Source organism: Balaenoptera physalus (genome assembly GCF_965194825.1).
Source record: "Balaenoptera physalus genome assembly, chromosome: 6".
In the NCBI taxonomy this organism is placed as follows: Eukaryota; Metazoa; Chordata; class Mammalia; order Artiodactyla; family Balaenopteridae; genus Balaenoptera; species Balaenoptera physalus.
The window spans coordinates 21553647-21574829 of NC_138885.1; the positions used below are offsets into that span (position 1 = coordinate 21553647).

A 21183-nucleotide genomic window follows, 5' to 3' on the forward strand; every position below is an offset into this window, starting at 1 on the left:
CACGGCCTTCCACTTTGCAGGACGGAGGCAGTGGGGCCCTCACCCACCCACAGGCCCCTTAGTAACTTCAGCAGACCCTACTGGGGTTTGGGGTTTTGTTTTAATTGTAGGCTATAGTCACTGGCTACGTTCAGGCCACAGTTTAAAGTCCACCCCAGTTGGCCCTAGCCTGGTCCACATTATTATTGGAGAACAGAACTCTCATGGTCCATGGACACCCCTGTCTGTGCTCCAGTTAAGGACATACCCCTCTGCCCTGTCTCTGGCCTGCATATACTTTAAGAACTACAGATTCAGAGTCTAAACACATGCAGATACCACGGTGATTCCCTCCCTACCCTCTTCAGTGAGCCATTTCTATCCTGGCCATGACCAGATCATTGCCTGTCTTCTCCCCTTCTCTTCTCTTGGGACAAAGACCGTCACTAATGGCATCTGCTGACAACCCAGTGCACTGTGACATTTGATAACTGACTCTCCTCTGGCTCCCTATGGCTTTCCCAGTCAAGTTATCATCGGTGTTTACTCAACATTCCACAGGCTTGCTCCCCGCTGGTGAGCTCCACTCGAACCTTCCCCTCTGCCCTATCAGCGCTTGCTTTGTTTGTCAATTCCATACAGCACATGATCATTGAGTTCATACTCTTGAAAGTCACTGTGCTGGGTTTAAAGAAGAGTAAGATCCACAGAAGCTTACAACTTGATACAGAGTGTTAATAGATGCACTGACTACATGAAGAACAGGCAGAAAGTTCTAAGTGCTATATGAAAAATCCACATCAGTGCTCCTCAAATCTTGGTGGGGATTAGACTCACCTGGGAACTTGGGAAGCCTATGAAGGCCCAGGGCATCCCTCCACATTAAGCCTTGGCCTCTGTGTTCTTTACTAGCTCTCCAGGTGATTCTGGTATACACCAAAGCTTGGGAGCCGCTGATCTAAACAAATGGCTAAGGGTTCCAAGCGGGGAGAGACAACATCAGGTTGAGTGAGGGAGTATTATTAACAGAGGCCTCCTGATGGAGGGCACATTCACACAGATGTTAAAAATAGATAGAATTTTGTTGGAAGAGATTTGAGGAAGGCCAGGAGGATAGGACTTGAGGTAGGGAATGCAGGAGAGCCGCCAGGAAGCATAGCATACACGCTGGGACAAAAAGGTGAGGCCAGAGAGAGAGCAAGAGGGCCTGAGTGAGCCATATTCTGGAAGGCCCTGAGGAATTTCACCAGTTCAGGGGAGTGTAGCTTCTCAGTAGGGAATGAACAAAATTGTGCTTTCGGAAGGTGGCCCAGACGCGTGGCAGGAGTGGGGGCAGAGAGACCAGTTCAAAGACTGCTGCTTGACAAACACTTTCCAATCAGCACTTTGGTCTCCTGAGCTCATAACTGATAGCAATTATCGCCCCTTGTAAAAGAATTTATGGTAATCTGGCCATACAATCAGTCTTGGACCTGGTCATTTCAGAACCTTATCATGTCTGGTTTTTAAATCCCTGAGCTGGTAAATCTGAAATTGGACCTTGGCATATGGGGCCTCCGTCATAGCACAGACACCAGTGCTGCACAACTACAGAAATCAGTTGTTTTCTCTGAGGGCATTCCATACCGCCCAGCAGCCAACATTACAAGGGCCAAAGCTCTTAAATTCTCAGATGTTTTAACTTTTCCTATTAAAATTATATTTAAAAGTTGTATTTAGAGGAGGTAAAAACCAGGATGGGCACTCTAGGGAGCACATTATTTAAAAAAAAAACCCAAAAAACCTTTACCCTAGTATCTGTTTTGCTAAAAAAACTGACCTCTCTTCTAAGAAGCTCTTTTAATAAAAAGTCAGAGCAAGAGCAGAGGCATTTGACTTCTTTGTGCAGGCAAAAGCTGACACTTGACCAAGTGAGAGCTGGGGCTACAACAAATAAAGATTTTGTTTTAAAGTAATTATGAATCTAGAGAATGCATAACACTCATAAGAGGCATTTGTAAGAATGTCAAGCAAACTATTATACAGAGGATGGATAAACAACAAGGTCCTACTGTATAGCACAGGGAACTATATTCAATATCCTGTGATAAACCATAATGGAAAAGAATATGAAAAAGAATATATATATATGTATAACTGAATAACTTTGCTGTACTGCAGAAATTAACACAACATTGTAAATCAACTATACTTCAATAAAATAGATTTTAAAAAAAGAATGTCAAGCCAACAGACAAAAATTTCTCTTGGTTTTTTAAAATTAAAATAGCAACTTTCCTGAGAAGTTACAGATGCTATTTCTTTGGGCTGTCATTACCTTGGCAAGTGCAGACGTAGATGGCTCTAGCAGGAGCTCGGAGACCGCCTCAGCTCGCAGGACCACAGAGAGCTTTCCGCCTGAAACCAACCAGAGGAAGGGCTGAAGGTGAGAGAGGAAGGAGCCTGTGACCCCAGAAGCCCCTGGCGAACTCATTTCCTATCGACCTTTCTATTCCATGTTCACTGACTTTAAAAAGGATTTCTTAAGAAATCACTCACATGATTTTACCCTAGCTGAAAGATTTTAGAAAACAAGGTAGCTTTTTAAAAAATGTCCCTTTAAAGAGTGTTTCACAGGATGGTGAAGTGCAGGACCCTTGTAAAGTCTTTTGTAAGAATAAAAGCAGTTCCTTCCCCCAACTCTGAGCAATGTAAAAGGCGGAAAGGCGAGAACTGCGTCCTACGTTCCTAATAAGCCTTGGCCTCTGCGTGCTTTACAAGCTCTACAGGTGATTCTGATACACACTAAGCTTGGGAACCATTGGTCCCAAACAGCTAAGGGTTCCAAGTGGGGAGAGACTTTTGAAAGACAGGTCGTTCTCAGGGGACTGCTGTTACCTGTCCTTTTTTGTTGTGCAAATGTCCATTCGACACTTACTGCACATGAAGGAAATATAAACCTGTGCAGCTTGTACCCACTTGCTTTGACATTTGCTCACCTAACAGTGGTGCTTAAGCTTATGTGCATCAGAATCACCTGTCCTTCTCGTCAGCCAACTGGGGTGGGCCCAGGAGCGAGTGCCTTTTAACAAGCTTCCTGGGTGTTTCTGAGGCAGTGATGCTCAGACCACAACTCGAGACACGCTGCTGTGGACTTGGGATTCCTCAGTTGTTAGCAGTGTCATCTAACTCTTTGATGTGCGTAAGTCTTTATCTCCTGCTGGATTGTGTGCTCCTTGAGGAGCAAACTTAAACATTTCTCTAGGCCCTCCAAACAGCAAGCCTAGGACTGGGTGCATAGGCAAGTGCTCAGACCTGTGCTTTGGAAACAGTGAACAAAAATTGAATGAAACCAGAGTTTGAGACTTAAACTATAAGACTATATGCCTGACTGCTCTCCTGCATCCAAATTCTATACAGGAGAAAGATCTCCCCAGTCAATGAAACCACCATTAACAACCGCTGCCAACTACCAAAGTGCTTATTTTGATAAACATAATGGAACTTTGAAATCCCCTGAGCAGGGAATATCACTCAGAGACATTTAGTCCTCATTCTGATAAGATAACGATATTTTCCAGTTATTCAGTGATTGTGCCCGATGGAGCCATTTCATCTTCCACAGATTTCCATGCTTCAGTCTATCATCACATCAGCTCACATAGAACACATGTTCTCAGACTGTGCTCAACACTTTAAAATGTACAATTTAGTATTATCTCTGGATCAAGGACATGACACAAGAGTACAGTTAATCCCTAAGCACAATTGACCCACAAATCACTTCTATTTGACTTTACAAGCTGTTTTTAGCATGAGAGTGAACAAATGTACCTGAAGTCCCAGAAATTCTCATATCATACAAACTAAACTTTCCGATATGGTTCCCAACCTGTTTCCAGTGCAAGCACAAACTACTTCTTAAAATAATGTAAAATGCAGATTACTCAAAACTAGATTCTCATTCTAAGCTTGCAGTTTCATGTTTTCTTGGGAATGAAATGGGGGGTAATTGCTCTGGCTTAAGATAATTTATCTTGTAATTTTTGCTGGATATGGTTAAAAGTCAGTATTCTTGTCTACAGAACTCAAAATCAGTATTTGCTGTGGGTTGAGAATTAACTGTTTCAAGGCCATGTAGAAAATCACTGCATGGCACTGTGTAAGTTCATGTCCCTCACAGGCATTACTAGATTTCACTAAGGATAAGCTCAATTCTGTTTCCCCCACAAAGGGAAGTTGTTCCTCCAAAAACCATTGCCGTTGTCCATTAAAAAATAGTCCCTTTCCGTTTGCTCCTTTCTTTTGCCCCAAATGCTTCAATAAAAGTAATACGGCCAGTATTGAACTGCCAGTATCAGTGCTTCAAGAGGTGGGTGGGGACTACAAGTGTTGCTGTAGATTGTGTCCCAGTGTTGTACAAGAGGAGGGTGCTGTGTGCAACTCTACTCTTATGTGAGAGGGATGTTCACTCTCCTGCCCTCCCTCTGACTCTCTGCTAAGAATCTTCTTTTGTATCCTTCCCATGGTAGCACATTGAAAACATCAATAGGAGGTTTATAATAACACATATAGAAAGATTAGAAAAGAACTTTTCAGAATTGTGGTAAAAATATGTGACATAAAATTTACCATTAAAAATTTTTTTAAGTGGCTTTCAGTACATCCACATTGTTGTGCAACTGTCACCACCAACTACCTCCCAAACTTCTCCATCATCTCAAGCTGAAACTCTGCGTTCATGATCAGTATCTCCCCATTTCCCCCACCTCCCAGCCTCTGGTAATCATTATTCTACTTTCTGTCTCTGTGAATTTGATCATTCTAGGTCCCTCATATAGGTGGAATCATACGATATTTGTCCTTTTGTGTCTGGCTTATTTCACTTAGCATAATGTCTTCAAGGTTCATCCATGTTGTAGCATGTGTCAGAATTTCATTTCTTTTTAACGCTGAATAATACTCAATTGTATGTATCTAGCATATCTTCTTTATCCATTCATCCTTGTCTGGGCATTTGGATTATTTCCATCTTTTGGCTATTGTGAATAATGTTGCTATGAAAATGGGTGTGCAAATATCTGTTCAAGTCCCTGCTTTCAATTCTTTTGGGTATATACCCACAAGTGCTAGATCATATGGTAATTTTATGTTTAATTTCTTGAGGAAGTGCCACACACTTTTCCATAGTGGCTACACCATTTACATCCTGGCCAGCAATGCACAGGGTTATAACTTCTCTCTATCCTCACCAACACTTGGGATCTTCTGCTTTTTAAAAATAGTAGCCATTCTGGTGGCTGATGCACATAAGCAGGAGAATTAATTAATAAAATGTGGCTTAGTCCCACAATGGAATATCAGATAGCAGTGAAAAGAAGATACTATAGCTATATTCAACAATATGAATAAGCTTTTGAAACAGTTTTGTTTGAGAAAAAAGAAGTCCTAAGGACTACAAAAAGTATAATATTCTTTCATGATGCTCAAAACCAAACCAAGCAAAATTGAATACTGTATTGTTTAAGCACACATGCAGTTGGGATAGAAACTATATTTTAAAAAAAGTAATGGAATCTCAATGAGATACCATCAGAATGGCTAAAATAGAAAGGATGAAAATGCCAAACGGTGAGGATGTGAGGCCACTGAAATTCTCACACACGGCTAGTGGGAGTATAAAATGGAACAATTGCTTTGGGAAACTGGCAGTTTCTTAGAAAGTCAAATACATCTCTCCCCTGTAATCCAGCAATTCCACTCCTAGGTATTTATCCAAGAGAAATGAAAACATATGTCCATGCAAAAACTTGTACAAGAAGGTTGATAGCAACTTATTTATAGGAGATAAAAACTGGAAATTGCCCAAATGCCCCTCAATTGTGATACATCCATGATAGAACACCACTTAGAAGAAACAAGGAGCAAATTACTAATACAGCAACAAAATGAATGAATCTCACAAACATGCTGAATGAAAAAAGACAGAAACAAAAAAGTACACACTGTATGATTCCATTCATAACTATGCTGATAGAAGTCAGATCAGTGGTTGTTCCTTGGGTAGGGATTGATTAGGAAGGGATAAAATTGATCAGGAATGGGATTTTTGGAGGTGTTGGTTAATGTCTTATATCTTGATAAAGGTATGGGTTACATGGATGTATGTGTTTGTCAAAACTAATCAAACTGTAAAATTAAGATCTATGCACTTCACTGTATGTAAATAATACCCTGATAAAAAAATTCTTAGGAAAAATTCAGAACTGCATTTCACATTGTTTATTTTCTAATCAGCAGTAAATGGGAATTTAATTTTTGAACATATTTTTTAAACATGGTGAATTTTGGGGGGCTATAATATATTTAGTAAAATCCCACTTTTTCTGTAATTAAATATTTTTATTTAAAATGTTTGACCTTGTACCTCCATTATGGACACCAAATGGGGAAGAGGGGAAAGTCATAGACTAATAAAAGATGGATGGAACATTTAGCACAGTGGTAACCTGGGATGGGGTGGGGGAGAATGGGAGATGAGATAGGGAAGAATATACAAGTAGACATAAATTGTGGTATGGTTTGTTTTGTTTTGTTTTATAAATCCTCAACCTTCCAATTAATTTTTTAACATTAAAAAATTGAGATATAATTCATATACCATAAAATTCATCACTTTAAAGTATAAAATTCAGTGGTCTTTAGTACATTTACAAAGCTGTGCAACCATCTCCACTAATTCCAGAACATTTTAGTAACCCAAGAAGAAATTACATAACCATTAGCAGTCACTTCCCATTCTCTCTTCTAGCCCCAGATATAGCTGCTCTACTTTAGTGTCTCTATAGATTTGTCTACTCTGGATATTTAATATAAATGAAATCATATAATATGTGGTCTTTTGAGACTGGCTGCTTTCACTTAGCATACTGTCTTCAAGGATTATCATGTTGTAGCACGAATCAGTACATCATTCCTTTCAAGGGCTGAGTAATACTCCATTGTACTGATATGCCACTTTTTGTTTATTAGTCAATTGATGGACATTAGGGTTGTTTCCACTTTTGGTTATTATGAATAATACTGCTATGAATATTTGTGATGCATTTTTGTCTGGACATTTGCTTTTATTTCTCTTGGATATATAACTAGGAGAAGAATTGTTGAGTCATATGGTAACTCTAAAATTTAACTTGAGGAACTGCCAAACTGATTTCCAGAGTGGCTGCACCATAATTCATTCCCACCAGCAAAGTATGAGTGTTCCAATTTCTCAGCATCATTGCCAACACTCGTTATTGTGTCTTTTTTTTTTAAATAAATTTATTTACTTATTTATTTTTGGCTGCATTGGGTCTTTGTTGCTGCGCACGGGCTTTCTCTAGTTGTAGCAAGTGGGGGCTACTCTTCGTTGTGGTGCGTGGGCTTCTCATTGTGGTGGCTTCTCTTGTTGCGGAGCACAGGCTCTAGGCACGTGGGTTTCAGTAGTTGTGGCACGTAGGCTCAGTACTTGTGGCTCTTGAGCTCTAGAGCACAGGCTCAGTAGTTGTGGCACACAGGCTTAGTTGCTCTCCAGCATGTGGAATCTTCCCGGGCCAGGGCTCGAACTCGTGTCCCCTGCATTGGCAGGTGGATTCTGAACCACTGCGCCACCAGGGAAGTCCCTGTCTGTCCTTTTTACTACAGCCATCCTAGTTGATGTGAAGTGGTATAATATATATATATTATATATATGTATTATATATTATATATAATTTTTTGCTGTTTTCTTGTTCTTTAAAAAATTGAAGCATAATTGACCTACAATACTATGTTAGTTCCATGTGCACAACATAGTGATTCAATATTTCTGTGTTACAAAATCACCACAGTATTCTGTTATATTTTAATTGTTGGACTGAGTGGTCACTCCATGGGTATTAGTTGTTGTGTGGCTGAACCACACTGACTCTATTTTGTCAGCTCCATCTTAGGCCCACAGTCCTACCCCCTCCCCTTCCTGTGTGACTGAGCTTTAGCCTACTCACGAGTAATGCACCCAAGCCAGATAAGTTTCCTATCAACTTTTACCCTTGTCTTCATCTGATATAAGAACTGGAAGAATGCTCTTTAGCTGACACAGATGGTTAATGGTCCACAAGGAATAATGGTCATGAGACCCCCGAGGGGACGGAAAAACTCCCAGTCCCACTGGTGCAGATGTGCTTCTCCCTTAATAGTCAGATTGCATTTTTAGCTTTGGCCCCTTTAAATTCCCTTGTGCCCCTTTTGGCAGTGAGGAATGCAGCTGCAAATGCTTCCAGGTCGCTGTTCACCGGATCCTACCCATATGTAAGTTACCCACAATAAACTCCATAATTGCATTTTATGGAGTTGCCTGCTTCACTTTTTGGTCTCAAAGTTCCTCTTCAGTTTGGGGGATATTATTCAATATCCCCACCTTCGAAAAGTTATTTTGCTTTGAACCAACATATGTTATATAACTTTTTTTGTGTATATTAAAAATATATTTTACAAAGAACAAAAAAGCTATTTAATTGGACTAAAAAGGGAGGGGAGAATGAGAGAGAGAAAGGAAGAAAGAAAACCACCTTTTGGAATAGTAAAGAGACTGAGAAGAGAATTTATTTTGTGTCCTGCATTATATCAGGGGCAGATAATGTAGCGATGTTGATGAAACATGAAATGAAGGCTGGGAGGAATGAGCAGAAGAAGAAAAGAAGGAAAATATGAATTTAAGAAAGAAATAGTCTTTAGTAACCTGACGGAGATTAAAAATGAAATATATAAAGCATTTTAATAAACGTGTCTAGTTTTATAATTTAAATTACTCTATTATTTAGAATTTTCTAAAAACGAGACAGATTTTCCTTAATTTCAGATGATCCAGTTCAGCCTTGCCTTCTTTCAAAGTTCATTTTACTCAAAGCTTCTTCAGTAGAATCACAGCCAACAAACATTTATTTATTTATTTTCTCACTCACCCCATGATAGGCTTTCCAAAGAATCCAGTTTCAAATCTGGCATCTCCTTCTTCTCCCTCCCTCTACAGTTCATGAAATGGATAGCTGGGCTTCTTGCTGTTCCCTCGCCAGGGGCTTTGCATTCACCCCATGGCCAGTAATCCTCCAGATCCCATGGTTGCTCGCTCCCTCCCTCATTCCAGCTGGCTCAAAAGGTGGTCTGAGGACAGCTTTTTTGACAGTCATATATAAAATAGCTCCATCCACACTCACACTCTTTCTGCCCTTGTCCTGCTTTTATTTTAAACGTGGAGAAAATGTTTAACCTCTCTATGAGCACATACATGCAAATAAAGAATATAAGAAGATAGTAGTTTTCAGCTGTCAAATTACCAATGACGGAAGAAATTTTTCACATACTGGGAAGTCATTCTGACTTATACATGATTTAACATAAACTTTATGCTAACTAGAACATCCTGTTTTGTAGCCTATTAAACATACATTGTACATTTGCTTTAACCATTAAAGAAGAGGATGCATTGTTCAGAAGTAAAGAATGTCTGTTTCAAAGATAGACATAAATGCCTCTTTTCCTGGGACATCAGTGCTAGTACTCCTTTGATAATAAGGCTCCCTTCCCAGGTGCCAAGCCATACAGACTCGCTGTGTACATGCTAATCTGTCTTTTTTCAAAACTTTGAAGGAATATACCCCAGTCATGGTTGATGTTCTTTGTTCTGACAAAATATAAAATTGCTGAAAACCATGCTTCCCTGGCGGAGTTCCTCAGAGCTATCTGAGAGGCTGTCTCTGAGGATAGAGTCCTCAGCTTGGCTTGAATAAAAGTCTCTTCTACTCTTACAATAGATCGGTTATTGACTATTTCTGTCTATACCAATGATAAAAATAATTACGTCATTGAAAACAGGCTGAGTGGGGTCAGAAGAACAATTTTATAACTGTTAGTTAAAGTTACAACTTCTCTGGAAAATAATTTAGCAACATCCTTTAAAGTCTTAAAGAATGCACATCTTTTGACCCAGTCATTTCAGTTTTAAGAATCTATCAGAAAGAATTTATCTGAAGGCAAGCATTTATTTATATGAATGTTCAATGCAACACAATTTTTAATAGTGAAAATTAAACTTATATACAAAAATGAAAGAATATTTTAAACTCTATGATCCATTAATATAATGGGAACCTGTAACACCACTGAAAATCATGCTTTCAAAGAGTTTTTAATAAAATGAGAATATATTCATTAAATATGTTAAGTTTCAAAGGTAGAGTATACAAGTATGCAGATGTATTATATACTATGTATAAAAATATACATACAGTATATAATAAAAACCAGAAAGCATATATAACCCAAAATTGGTTCTCAAAATTGGTGTACCAATTTTTTGGTGTACCTAGCCTAGATTCACCTAGGGAATTTATTAAAATCAATGTCTTGATTCTGTCCAGGCCTACTGAATTGGAACCTTAAACTAGCCATGAAGCAGGAATACGGACAATTGTAAGCATGCTCTTCTCACTATCTGTCAGCATATTATTATTTTATCTTTGTATTTGTCTCCCCTGCTGGAATGTAGGCTTCAACTAGAACATGTAACTTGCTTTGCATAAGAAAAAGGGGAGGCTCAGGAATTCCCTGGAGGTCCAGTGGTTAGGACTCTGGGCTTCCACTGCAGGGGGCATGGGTTTGATTACTGGTCGGGGAACTGAGGCCCCCCAAGCTGAGGGGCATGACCGAAACACACACACACACACACACACACACACACATATATATAAAGTAAAAATAAATAAATAAATAAAAGAAAACGGGGTGGATGAGAGGATGGGCAATCTTGAAATCTTAGGAAGAGTCAGGGAGGCAGGACTGGAGAAAGAAGGACAGAAAGATAATCGGTGAAAGTGCAGACTCAAGATTGGGCAAGGGGGCTTAAAAGATATTTTTCAAAGGGAATGCTGGGCACCGTACAATGTAAACCACCCCTACCTACCTCCACTGGGAAATCTTCAGTACAGTATTAATTTCTCACTAATAAATAGATATGAGGGGACTTTTTTTTTTTTTGGCTGTGCTTTGTGGCATGCGGAATCTTACTTCCCCGACCAGGGATGATCGAACCCATACCCCCTGCAGTGGAAGCTCGGAGTCTTAACCACTGGACTGCCAGGGAAGTCCCAAGGGGACTAGTGGAGGTAAGTGGAAAGAAATGCTGAGTCCTGCTTTAAGGAGGGTGGAGGAAGGTGGGTAATGAAGGCTGCCGGTGGGTCAGCCACCTGGGTCATGTGTACTCACCTTGAGAAGCATACTTTTCATGGTAAATCTCATAGGCTTTTCTGTGGGCGTCAGTGAGGATCTGGAGACGTGAAGATCTTGATTCCTGGTGCGGAAGCTCCATTATCACTTCCTCCAAGTCACTAAAAGTGAACCAGATCTCAACTAGGTCCCCAAAGGAGTGGAAGATGAAGGAGGCATAGTCAGCAAAGAGATCAGCAAAGGCCTCAGTTCTCTGGATGGTGCTGGCAGGGAGGGTCTGGTGGTGCAGGACCACCAGGGGCTGAAGCTGAGCAGTCTTGAGGGCCTCAAGGAGTTGCCGGTAGCACTGCACTGTTTCCTTGTCTGGGTTCTTGGAGCTTCCTTCTGGGAGTAGTTGTGCCCACGGCAGAAATACTTTGTAATGAGTGATCATAACGGCACGAACACTGCTAAAGTACTCTGGCAGGAAAGAGGGCAGTGGCTGGCGACAAACATAAATTTCTTTGTCTCCTGTTACAAAGGGAGATTCCTGGTTTCCCAGTGGACCCCTCAGGTTGTGTAGCAAGTCAGTGGTTAGAGGACCAGCAGCTGAAATGAAGTTTCTATCAGATTTCCAGTCTAACCCCCAACAAGAAAAACTTAGGAGGACAATAAGGACTAAATGCCAGACTAGCTCCATCTTCAAGGAACTGTTAGGAAGTATGTGGAATACTTACTTTATAACTACAGTTGAGGTTGTAAAATACTAAGTGACTGTAAACACTTAATATGTAACTGGGTTATCTACGATAATAAAATCAGTATGTGATTCACCTATGTAATATCAAAAAATTTTAAAACCGTAAGAGACAACACAAAAACCTTAAACTTCTCACACAATTTATGCCAAGGAACCTGGGAAGTGTCTGAAGAAAAAAAGTTCTCCACATTTTTTCTTACTTACAAATTATTTTAAAACTTATTTACATAGCAGAACAAAAGTGAGTTCCTCGCCAAACTTTTTTTCTCCTTTAAAAACATGTAGGGGGACTTCCCTGGTGGTGCAGTGGTTAAGAATCCGCCTGCCAATGCAGGGGACATGGGTGCGAGCCCTGGTCCGGGAAGATCCCACACGCAGTGGAGCAACTGAGCCTGTGCGCCACAACTACTGAGCCTGCGCTCTAGAGCCCGCGAGCCACAACTACTGAGCCTGTGTGACACAACTACTGGAGTCCGCGCCTGGAGCCCTTGCTCCGCAAAAGAGAAGCCACTGCAATGAGAAGCCCGCACACCGCAATGAACAGTAGCCCCCACTCACTGCAAGTAGATAAAGCCTGCGCACAGCAACAAAGACCCAACGCAGCCAATAAAAAAAAAAAAAAAGGAGGGACTTCCTGTTGGTCCAGTGGTAAAGAATCCATTTTACAAGGCAGGGGACACGGGTTCGATCCTTGGTCAGGGAACTATGATCCCACATGCCACGGAGCAACTAAGCCCGCATGCCACAACTACTGAGCTCTTGTGCCTCGTCTAGAGCCCGTGTACCACAAACTACAGAGCCCACGTGCTGTGGAGCCTGTGCACCACAACTAGAGAAGAGAAAAAACCTGCATGACACAACTAGAGAGAAGCCTGGGAGCCACAATGAAGACACCACGTGCCACAACGGAAGATCCCGCATGCCTCAGTGAAGATCCCAAGTGCTGCAACTAAGACCGCACGCAGCCAAAAATAAATAAATAAATCTTAAAAATAAATAAATAAAATTAAAAAATAAAAATAAAAATATGTAAGTAAATGATGAACACATTTTGTAAAAGATTCAAACAATATAGAAATATGTATGAAAACTTACTAATTCTCCTCTTCCTTTCCCTTTGTAGGGTAATCACTTTCAACACTGTGCTTCCTTCCAGTTTCCTCTCTCTGTACATATTAATGGCTGTTCAGGAGTCGGAATGCCAGTGTTTAAATCTCATCTGGCAAAAGTTACTAAATTTCTCTGTGCCTCAGTTTCCTCATCTGTATAATGGTGATAGATAGGTTGTGAGAATTAAATGAGGTCATTCATTAGCATATTTAGAACAATGCAACTCAATGATAGCTATTATTACATATATACAATGCAAACATACATGTGTATAACATTTAAAATATATAATTTAACATATATGGAATTATGTCTTATGTAGCGTTCCTCAGTTTTTTTTTTCCTTCACTTAATAGTGCTTGGAGCTCTGTTTATACCAGAATATGTAGACCCACTTCTTTTTAACAGATGCATAGCATTCCACAGTAAGGTTGTACCACAGTTTAACCTCTTGCATATTGAACACTGGTTGGTTCTTAATTTTAATATGTTGCAAATTAATATCTGTATCTTTAGTTATACATCTTTGTCCACATTTCTTTTCTTTAAGATAGATTCTTAGAAATTAAGTTGCTGACTCAATGGCATGCCCATTTAGAATTTTTATTGTAATCCAAAGTCTTCCAAAACAGGCTTCTTCAAATTTAAATCCTACCTACAGTTAGAAGTGTGTCTAAATCTCTCTGGTTTGCTCACACCTGTTATAAAACTTCATATTTTGGACACTTGTTTCTGTTTAGAGGGGTAGCTTTTCGTGTTAATTGGCTACTTGTTTTTCTCCTGAGATTTATGTTTATATCCTTTGTACATTTTTATTATTTAACTTATTATTGATATAAGAACTCTTAATAGAGTTTGGATATCATGTATTAAAATGTGATAGAAAAAACATTTCCCCCTAGTGTTAGTTTTAAAATTTGTTTTATAGTGTCCTTCAAAATACATTACTTGGTACCATATTTTTGAAAGCTCGTGTCAAATGTATTATTTAATATTCTTGTTTCTAATCTTTAGATCTTTAGCCCATCTTGAATTTTAACTTTGTTTGTGCTGTGTGGTAGGGTTTATCAATTTCTAATGGGTTACTGAATAGGCCATTCTCTCCCCACTATTTGAAATGACAACTATCAGAAATGAAATATCTATCTAGACATATGTTTCTAGACTTTCTACTCCTTGTCTATCTATTCCTGTGCCAGTACCACAGTATTTTAATTTTTATACCTGTGTAGTACTTTTCACTTTATGATAGGACATGGCCTCTCCTATCATTCTTTTTCCTAGAATTGTCTTAGAAATATTGTATATATATATTCATTTTAATAGAAACAGTTTTATTTCGCTTAGCGGAATTTTCAAGGTGGCCCTGACAGCTTCATATAAATGTATCATTTTTCAGATTCTTGTGTTTATAATCATTGTTATCTCTCTAAAAGTATATATATATATTAATTATAGAAATATTAAATAAATGCATTCTCATAAATATCCCCCAAATTTAGATAATAGTTCCATTTGCCTTATACCTAATCCCAGCTACTTCCTAAAAAGTATTCACCATTTATTACATGTGTATGTACATAAAGAATATACTTTTACCTAACAAGTTTACAAAATAAGAGGTACTATAATGTGAGTATTGATCTACAACTGGTATTTTTACCATATAGCACAACCTGGAGATCTTCACATTGTGCAAATATTGATATATCTTATTCTTTTTGAGAGCTGCATTGTGTGACCTTGCATAATCATTATTTTGTTGATTGGGTTTTAGGTTATTTTCCATTTTCAGTGTCACAATGTCACAATGAATGTCATTGTATATGCCTTTTTCTATACATATATAGGTTATTTCTTCAGGGAAAATATTGAAGAGTACAATTGCTGGGTAATAGAGTAGTCAGTTATATTTTAACTTCTAATGGTACTGACAAATTTTTCCCTAAAAGGAGTGTCCTGATTTACACTCCTACTAGTAGTGCATTACAACATCAAATTCCAGACAAACCCACCAATGCTATTATAATATTATCAAATTATTAGTGTTTATAATTTTGAATGATTTTTAAAATTGATTTGTATCAGCTCTGTATCCATTTTGGGAAATAATCTTTTTCCCATTATAAACTGAGAAAATATATAGCTATTGAAACATATATATAGTGTATTCTTCTCATCTGCAGCTTATTTATCCTGGACATTAATCCTTTCTCTCGTATATAGGTTGAGAAAACATTTTCCCAATCTGTAGCTTTGGTTTTTAATTTTAAAATTTTTAAATTTTGGTGTAGTCAAATTTATTAATTTTTTTTCCTTATGGCATCTCTGCTTAGTTTTAAAAAGCCTCTTCTACAAAGTTGTAAGAAAAGCACATATTTTTCCTTTTTAAAATTAATTTTTAAAAATTGATACAATTGACATATAACATTATATTTGTTCCAGGTGTACAACATGATTGTATACATTGCACAAAGATCACCACAATAAATCTAGTTAACATATCCATCACCACACATAGATACAAATTTTTTTCTTGTGTGTGGTGAGAACGTTTAAGATCTACTCTCTTAGCAACTTTCAAATAGAGTGTTATTAACTATAGTCACCATGGTGTACATTACATCCCCATAACATTTATTTTGTAACTGGAAGTTTGTACCTTTTGACCACCTTCACGCATTTCACCCACCTACCACCTCCACCTCTGGCAACCACCAATCTATCCTTTGTACCTATGAGTTCATTTTTTATTTTATTAAAAATATTTTTTTAGGGACTTCCCTGGTAGTCCAGTGGTAAAGAATACACCTTCCAATGAAGGGGATGCGGGTTCGATCCCTGGTCCGGGAACTAAGATCTCACATGCTGCAGGGGAACTAAGTCCACATGCCACAACTACTGAGCTCGCGCACCTCAACAAGAGAGCCTGCATGCCACAAACTACACAGCCCATGCACCCTGGAGCCTTCGTGCCACAATTAGACAGAGAAAACCCGCACACCACAACTAGAGAGAAGCCTGTGCACTACAACTAGAGAAGCCCACGTGCCACAATGAAAAGATCCTGCATGCTGCAACTAAGACCCGACGTAGCCAAAAAAACAAAACGAATAAATTTAAAAATTTTAAAATTACTCTAAAAATATTTGTTTTAGATTCCACACAGATTATACACTATTTGTCTCTTTCTCTTATTTCATTTAGCATAATGCCCTCCAGTTTCATCCATGTTGTCACAAATGACAAGATTTCCTTCTTCTTAGGGCTGAATAATATTTGATTGTACATATATATACACTTTCTTTATCCATTCTTCCATCAGTGAACACTTAGGTTGCTTCCATGTCTTGGCTATTGTAAATAATGTGGCAATGAACATGAGGGTGCATATATCTTTTTGAATTAGTTTTTTCATTTTCTTCAGATAAATACCTAGAAGTGGAATTGCTGGATTATATGGTAGTTTTATTTTTAGTTTTTTGGGAAACCTCTATATGTTTTCCAAAGAGGTTCTCACCAATATTACACAAGTGTTCTCTTTTCTCCACATCCTTGCCAACACTTGTTATTTTTTGTCTTTTTCATAATAGCCTTTCTCATGGGTGTAATGTGATAGCTCATTGTGGTTTTGACTTTCATTTCCCTGATGATTAGTTATGTTGAGCACCTTTTCATGTATATGTTGGCAATCCGAATATCTTCTTTGGAAAAATGCTTATTCAGATCATCTGCCCATTTTAGATTGTTATCTTGTATAAGTTCTTTATATATTTTGGATATTAAGCCCTTATCAGATACATTATTTGCAAATATCTTCTCCCATTCTTTTTCATTTGACTGATGGTTTTCTTTGCTGTGCAGAAGCTTTTTAGTTTGATGTAGTCCTATTTATTTATTTTTGCTTTTGCTGCCTTTGCTTTAGTGTCAAATCCAAAAAATCATTGCGAAGATTGATGTCAAGGAAGCCAGCACCTGTGTTTTCTTCTAGGAAGTTTATGATTTCAGGTTTAATCTTCAACTCTTTAATCCATATTAACTTTTGTGTATGGTGTAAGGTAGTGATCTAGTTTTCCCAACACCATTTATTTAAGAGACTGTCTTTCCCTATTGTATATTTTTGGCTCCTTTGTTGTAAATTAATTGACTATATATACATGGGTTTATTTCTAGGTTCTCTATTCTGTCCTACTGATCTATATGTATGTTTTTATGCCAATACCATAATGTTTTAATTACTATACCTTTGTAATACAGCTTGAAATCAGGAAGCATGATACCTCTAGCTTTATTCTTTCTCAACACTGCTTTGGCTATTCAGGGTCTTTTGTGGCTCCATAGAAATCTTAGGATTGTCTGTTCTATTTCTGTGGAAAATGCCGTGGGAATTTTGATAGAGATTGCATTGAATGTGTAGATTCCTCTGGATAGTATGGGCATTTTAACAATATTAATTCTTCCAATCTGTAAGCATGGAATATCTTTCCATTTATCTGTGTCTTCTTCAATTTCTTTCACCACTCTTATAGTTTTCAGTGTACAGGTCTTTTACCTCCTTGGTTAAATTTATCCCTAGGTATTTTTTTTCTTACTACGCAACTGTAAATGGGATTATTTCCTTAATTTCTTTTTCTGGTAGTTTTTATTAGTGTATAGAAATGAAGATTTTTGCATATTTAGTATGCTGCAATTTTGCTGAATTCGTTGATCAATTCTAACAGTTTTTTTGCTGAAGTCTTTAGGGTTTTCTATATGCAACATCATGTCATCTGCAAATAGTGACAATTTTACTTCTCCTTAATTTGGATGCCTTTCTTTCCTAGCTCTGGCTAGGATTCCAATACTATATTGAGTAAGAGGTGAGAGTGGGCACCCTTGTCTCATTCCCAAGAGTATGATTAGCTGTGGGCTTGCCATTTATGGTCTTTATTTTCATTTTTAATATTTGGCCGTGCCGGGTCTTAGTTGTGGCACATGGGATCTTTGTTGCCGTGTGCAGGATCCTTAGTTGTGGCATGCAGGATCTTTTTTTAGTTGCAGCATTTGGGATCTAGTTCCCTGACCAGGGATCAAACCCAGGCCTCCTGCATTGAGAGCACAGAGTCTTAACCAGGGGACCACCAGGGAAGTCTCTATGGCCTTTATTATGTTGAGGTACTTTCCCTCTATATTCAATTTGTTGACAGTTTTTAAAAATCATAAATGGATGTTGAATTTTACCACATGCTTTTTTCTCCATCTACGGAGATGACCATGATTTTCATCCTTTTTTGTTAACCTGGTGTAATACATTAATTGATTTTCGGATGTTGAATCTTCCTTGCATCCTGGAATAATCCCACTTGATCATGCTGTATGATCATTTTAACATACTGTTGAATTAACTTTGCTAAAGTTTTGTTAAGGATTTTTGCATCTATTTTGTACATCAGGGATATTGGCCTATAATTTTCTTTTCTTTAGGTGTCCTTGTCTGGCTTTGCTATCAGGGTAATGCTGGTTTCATAAAATGAGTTTGGAAGTGGTACCTCCTCTTTGATTTTTTGGAAGTGTTTGAGAAGGACTGGTATTAATTCTTCTTTAAATGTTTGGTAGAAGTCATCAGTGAAGCCATATGGTCCTGGACTTTTGTTTGTTGGGAGGTTTTTGATTACTGATTCAATCTCCTCACTACTAACCAGACTACTCAGATTTCACATTTCATCATGATTCAATCTTGGTAGGTGTGTTTCTAGCAGTCCACTTCTAGGCTGTCCCATTTGTTGGCCAACAATCATTCACAGTAACATCTGATTCTTTGTATTTCCATGGTACAACTTGTAACACCTCCTCTTTCCTTTCTGATTTTGAGGGCTTTTTTTGTGAGTCTAGCTAAAGTTTTATCAATTTTATCTTAAAAAGAAAAAACCCAGCTCTTAGTTTCATTGCTCTTTCCTTTCTTCTACTAACTTTGGGCTTCATTTTTTTTTCCCCCTGAGATATCAAGTTAGGTTGCAATCTTTGTTTCTTGATGTAGGCTTTTATCCCTATATACTTCCCTCTTAGACTGTTTTTGCTGTATCCGGTAAGTTTTGGTATGTTGTTTCCATTTTCATTTCTCATTATTTTTAAATTTCTCTTTTGATTTCTTCTTTGACCCACTGGTTGTTCAGTAGGTTGCTTAATTTCCACATATTTGTGAAATTTTCAGGCTTCTTGTAGTTGATTTCTAGTTTTATACCATTATGGTCAGAAAAGATGCCTGATATTGATTTCAGTCTTCTTAAACTTATTAAGACTTGTTTTGTGTCCTAACATATGATCTATCCTGAAGAATCTTCCATGTGTGCTTGAAAAGAGTCTGTATTCTGTTGCTTTTGGATGGAATGTTCTGCATGTCTGTTACATCCATCTGGTCTAAACATGTTATTTAAGGTCAATGCTTCCTTATTGATAATCTGACTGGATGATCTATCCTTTTGATGAAAGTGGGGTACTAAAGTCCCCTGCTATTATTGTTTTGCTGTCTATCCTGTTAATATTTGCTGTGTCTGTTAATACTTGCTTTATATATTTAGGTGCTCCACTGCTTTATTTGCATTTTCTTTCCCACGTGTCCTAGAGATATTTCCATTTCAAACATCTTCATTTCCCTCATTTTAGTTTGCATAACTCAGAGCATTGCTATATCACAATTTATGTAGTCATTTCCTTATTGATGGACATCTGTTGGCATTTGGTTGAAAATACATTAAATTTATGGATCAGTTGACAACTTACAGTATTCAAGATGTCCTATTCAGAAAGAAGTTACATCTGCTTACTAAATACTCGTCTAATTTTCTTCATAAAGATCTTGTACATGCTCCATCATCCATTAGCCACTTCATTTCCCTGACAAGTAACATGTAGAGAAAGGGGGTGTGTGAAAATGTAAACACACTTATTCAGATGGGTAAAAACTGATTTTAGTTGTATTAATGGCCTCACTTTGCTTTAGAGCTCCTACTTTCACTAATGACACAATTGGGGAGGAGAAGACAGATTCACCATAAAGGAACTCATCTTCCCTTGGCTTCACACTTTGCTTTGGTTCAGTATTTGATCAAATTGAAGTTCAAATTTCTGTCAGGCTGTTTCTCTTTTCAGAATGTCCTCACCCCATTTTCTTTATCAAGTTGGGAATCAGTGCATGGAAGGAACTCTTTCTTGCTGTCTTCTGAGTTTTTACTCATTGTTCTTCCTGTCACCTGTTACTGAACGTCCTGCCTTAGTCCATGCCTTATCCTAGACTCTCCTGTCTCAACAGGTAGTCTGAGATCCTGTACACTGAAGTTTCCTTGTCCCAACAGGCTCTCCTACCTCCATTAATTAGGAACATAGTTTTCACAGGAGCTTATACCCTGCATCTGCTAACTGTGCAACTTCTCTATCCATTTCCAGTCTCCCTTACCCTACTGTACGCAAACCAGTGGAGAGAGGTTTCTATTAGTGAACTCAAATACCACATATAAACATTCCCCAACTGGCCCTGCAGGCCCCAGAATGCCATCTGTTGACAAAAGCTGCAGCAAAAGGAACTGCTACATGATGATACTGATCAAAGCTAAGCCTCAGGGACTATTAATGTCATAAACAGCAATAAGTCTTTTCCTGGAAAAATGTCATAAAATTTAAGGGTGGTCTGTAATATAGAAAATGACATATTGGGGACTTCCCTGGCAGCCCAGTGGTTAAGACTTCGCCTTCCAATGCGGGGGGGTGTGGGTTTGATCCCTGGTTGGGGAGCTAGGACCCCACATGCCTCGTGGCCAAAAAACCAAAGGAAAAAACAGAAGTAATACCGTAACAAATTCAATAAAGACTTTAAAAATCGTCCACATCAAAAGAAATCTTAAAAAAACAAAACAAAACAAAATGATGTATTTCCCTTAAAAAAGCAGTTAGAAAATAATTCTGAGACCTTACTCTTAGGATATATAAGTTTAAAAAGTTATTAAAGAGCAATGAAAAAAGTATAATAAACTTTTTATTTTCATAAACTCTCTTTAAAAAAAACCAAAGAGAACTGGAATTAACCTTGGAAAGTCATCTCCAAGGCCTCTTAGCTTTCACACTAACAAATTCTTATAAGGACTCTCCTCACAGGAACC

General features: G+C 38.1%; 1 protein-coding gene across 2 annotated transcripts in view; it reads right to left on the minus strand.

Moving 5' to 3' along the window:
* LCT (lactase) overlaps nt 1–21132 on the minus strand; it is a 59507-nt gene extending 38375 nt beyond the window's left edge. The window contains exons 1-3 of one of the 2 annotated variants that reach the window (XM_082465768.1): nt 13037–21132; nt 11242–11790; nt 2297–2376 (exon numbers count right to left, since the gene is read on the minus strand). In XM_082465768.1, coding sequence (XP_082321894.1) covers nt 2297–2376; nt 11242–11790; nt 13037–13115 — 708 coding nt within the window. In that variant the 5' untranslated portion in view covers nt 13116–21132. Of the gene's footprint in view, nt 1–2296; nt 2377–11241 lie in introns of both variants that reach the window. The other variant, XM_082465767.1, reaches the window with a different exon arrangement.
* Nucleotides 21133–21183: the final 51 nt, after the last annotated feature.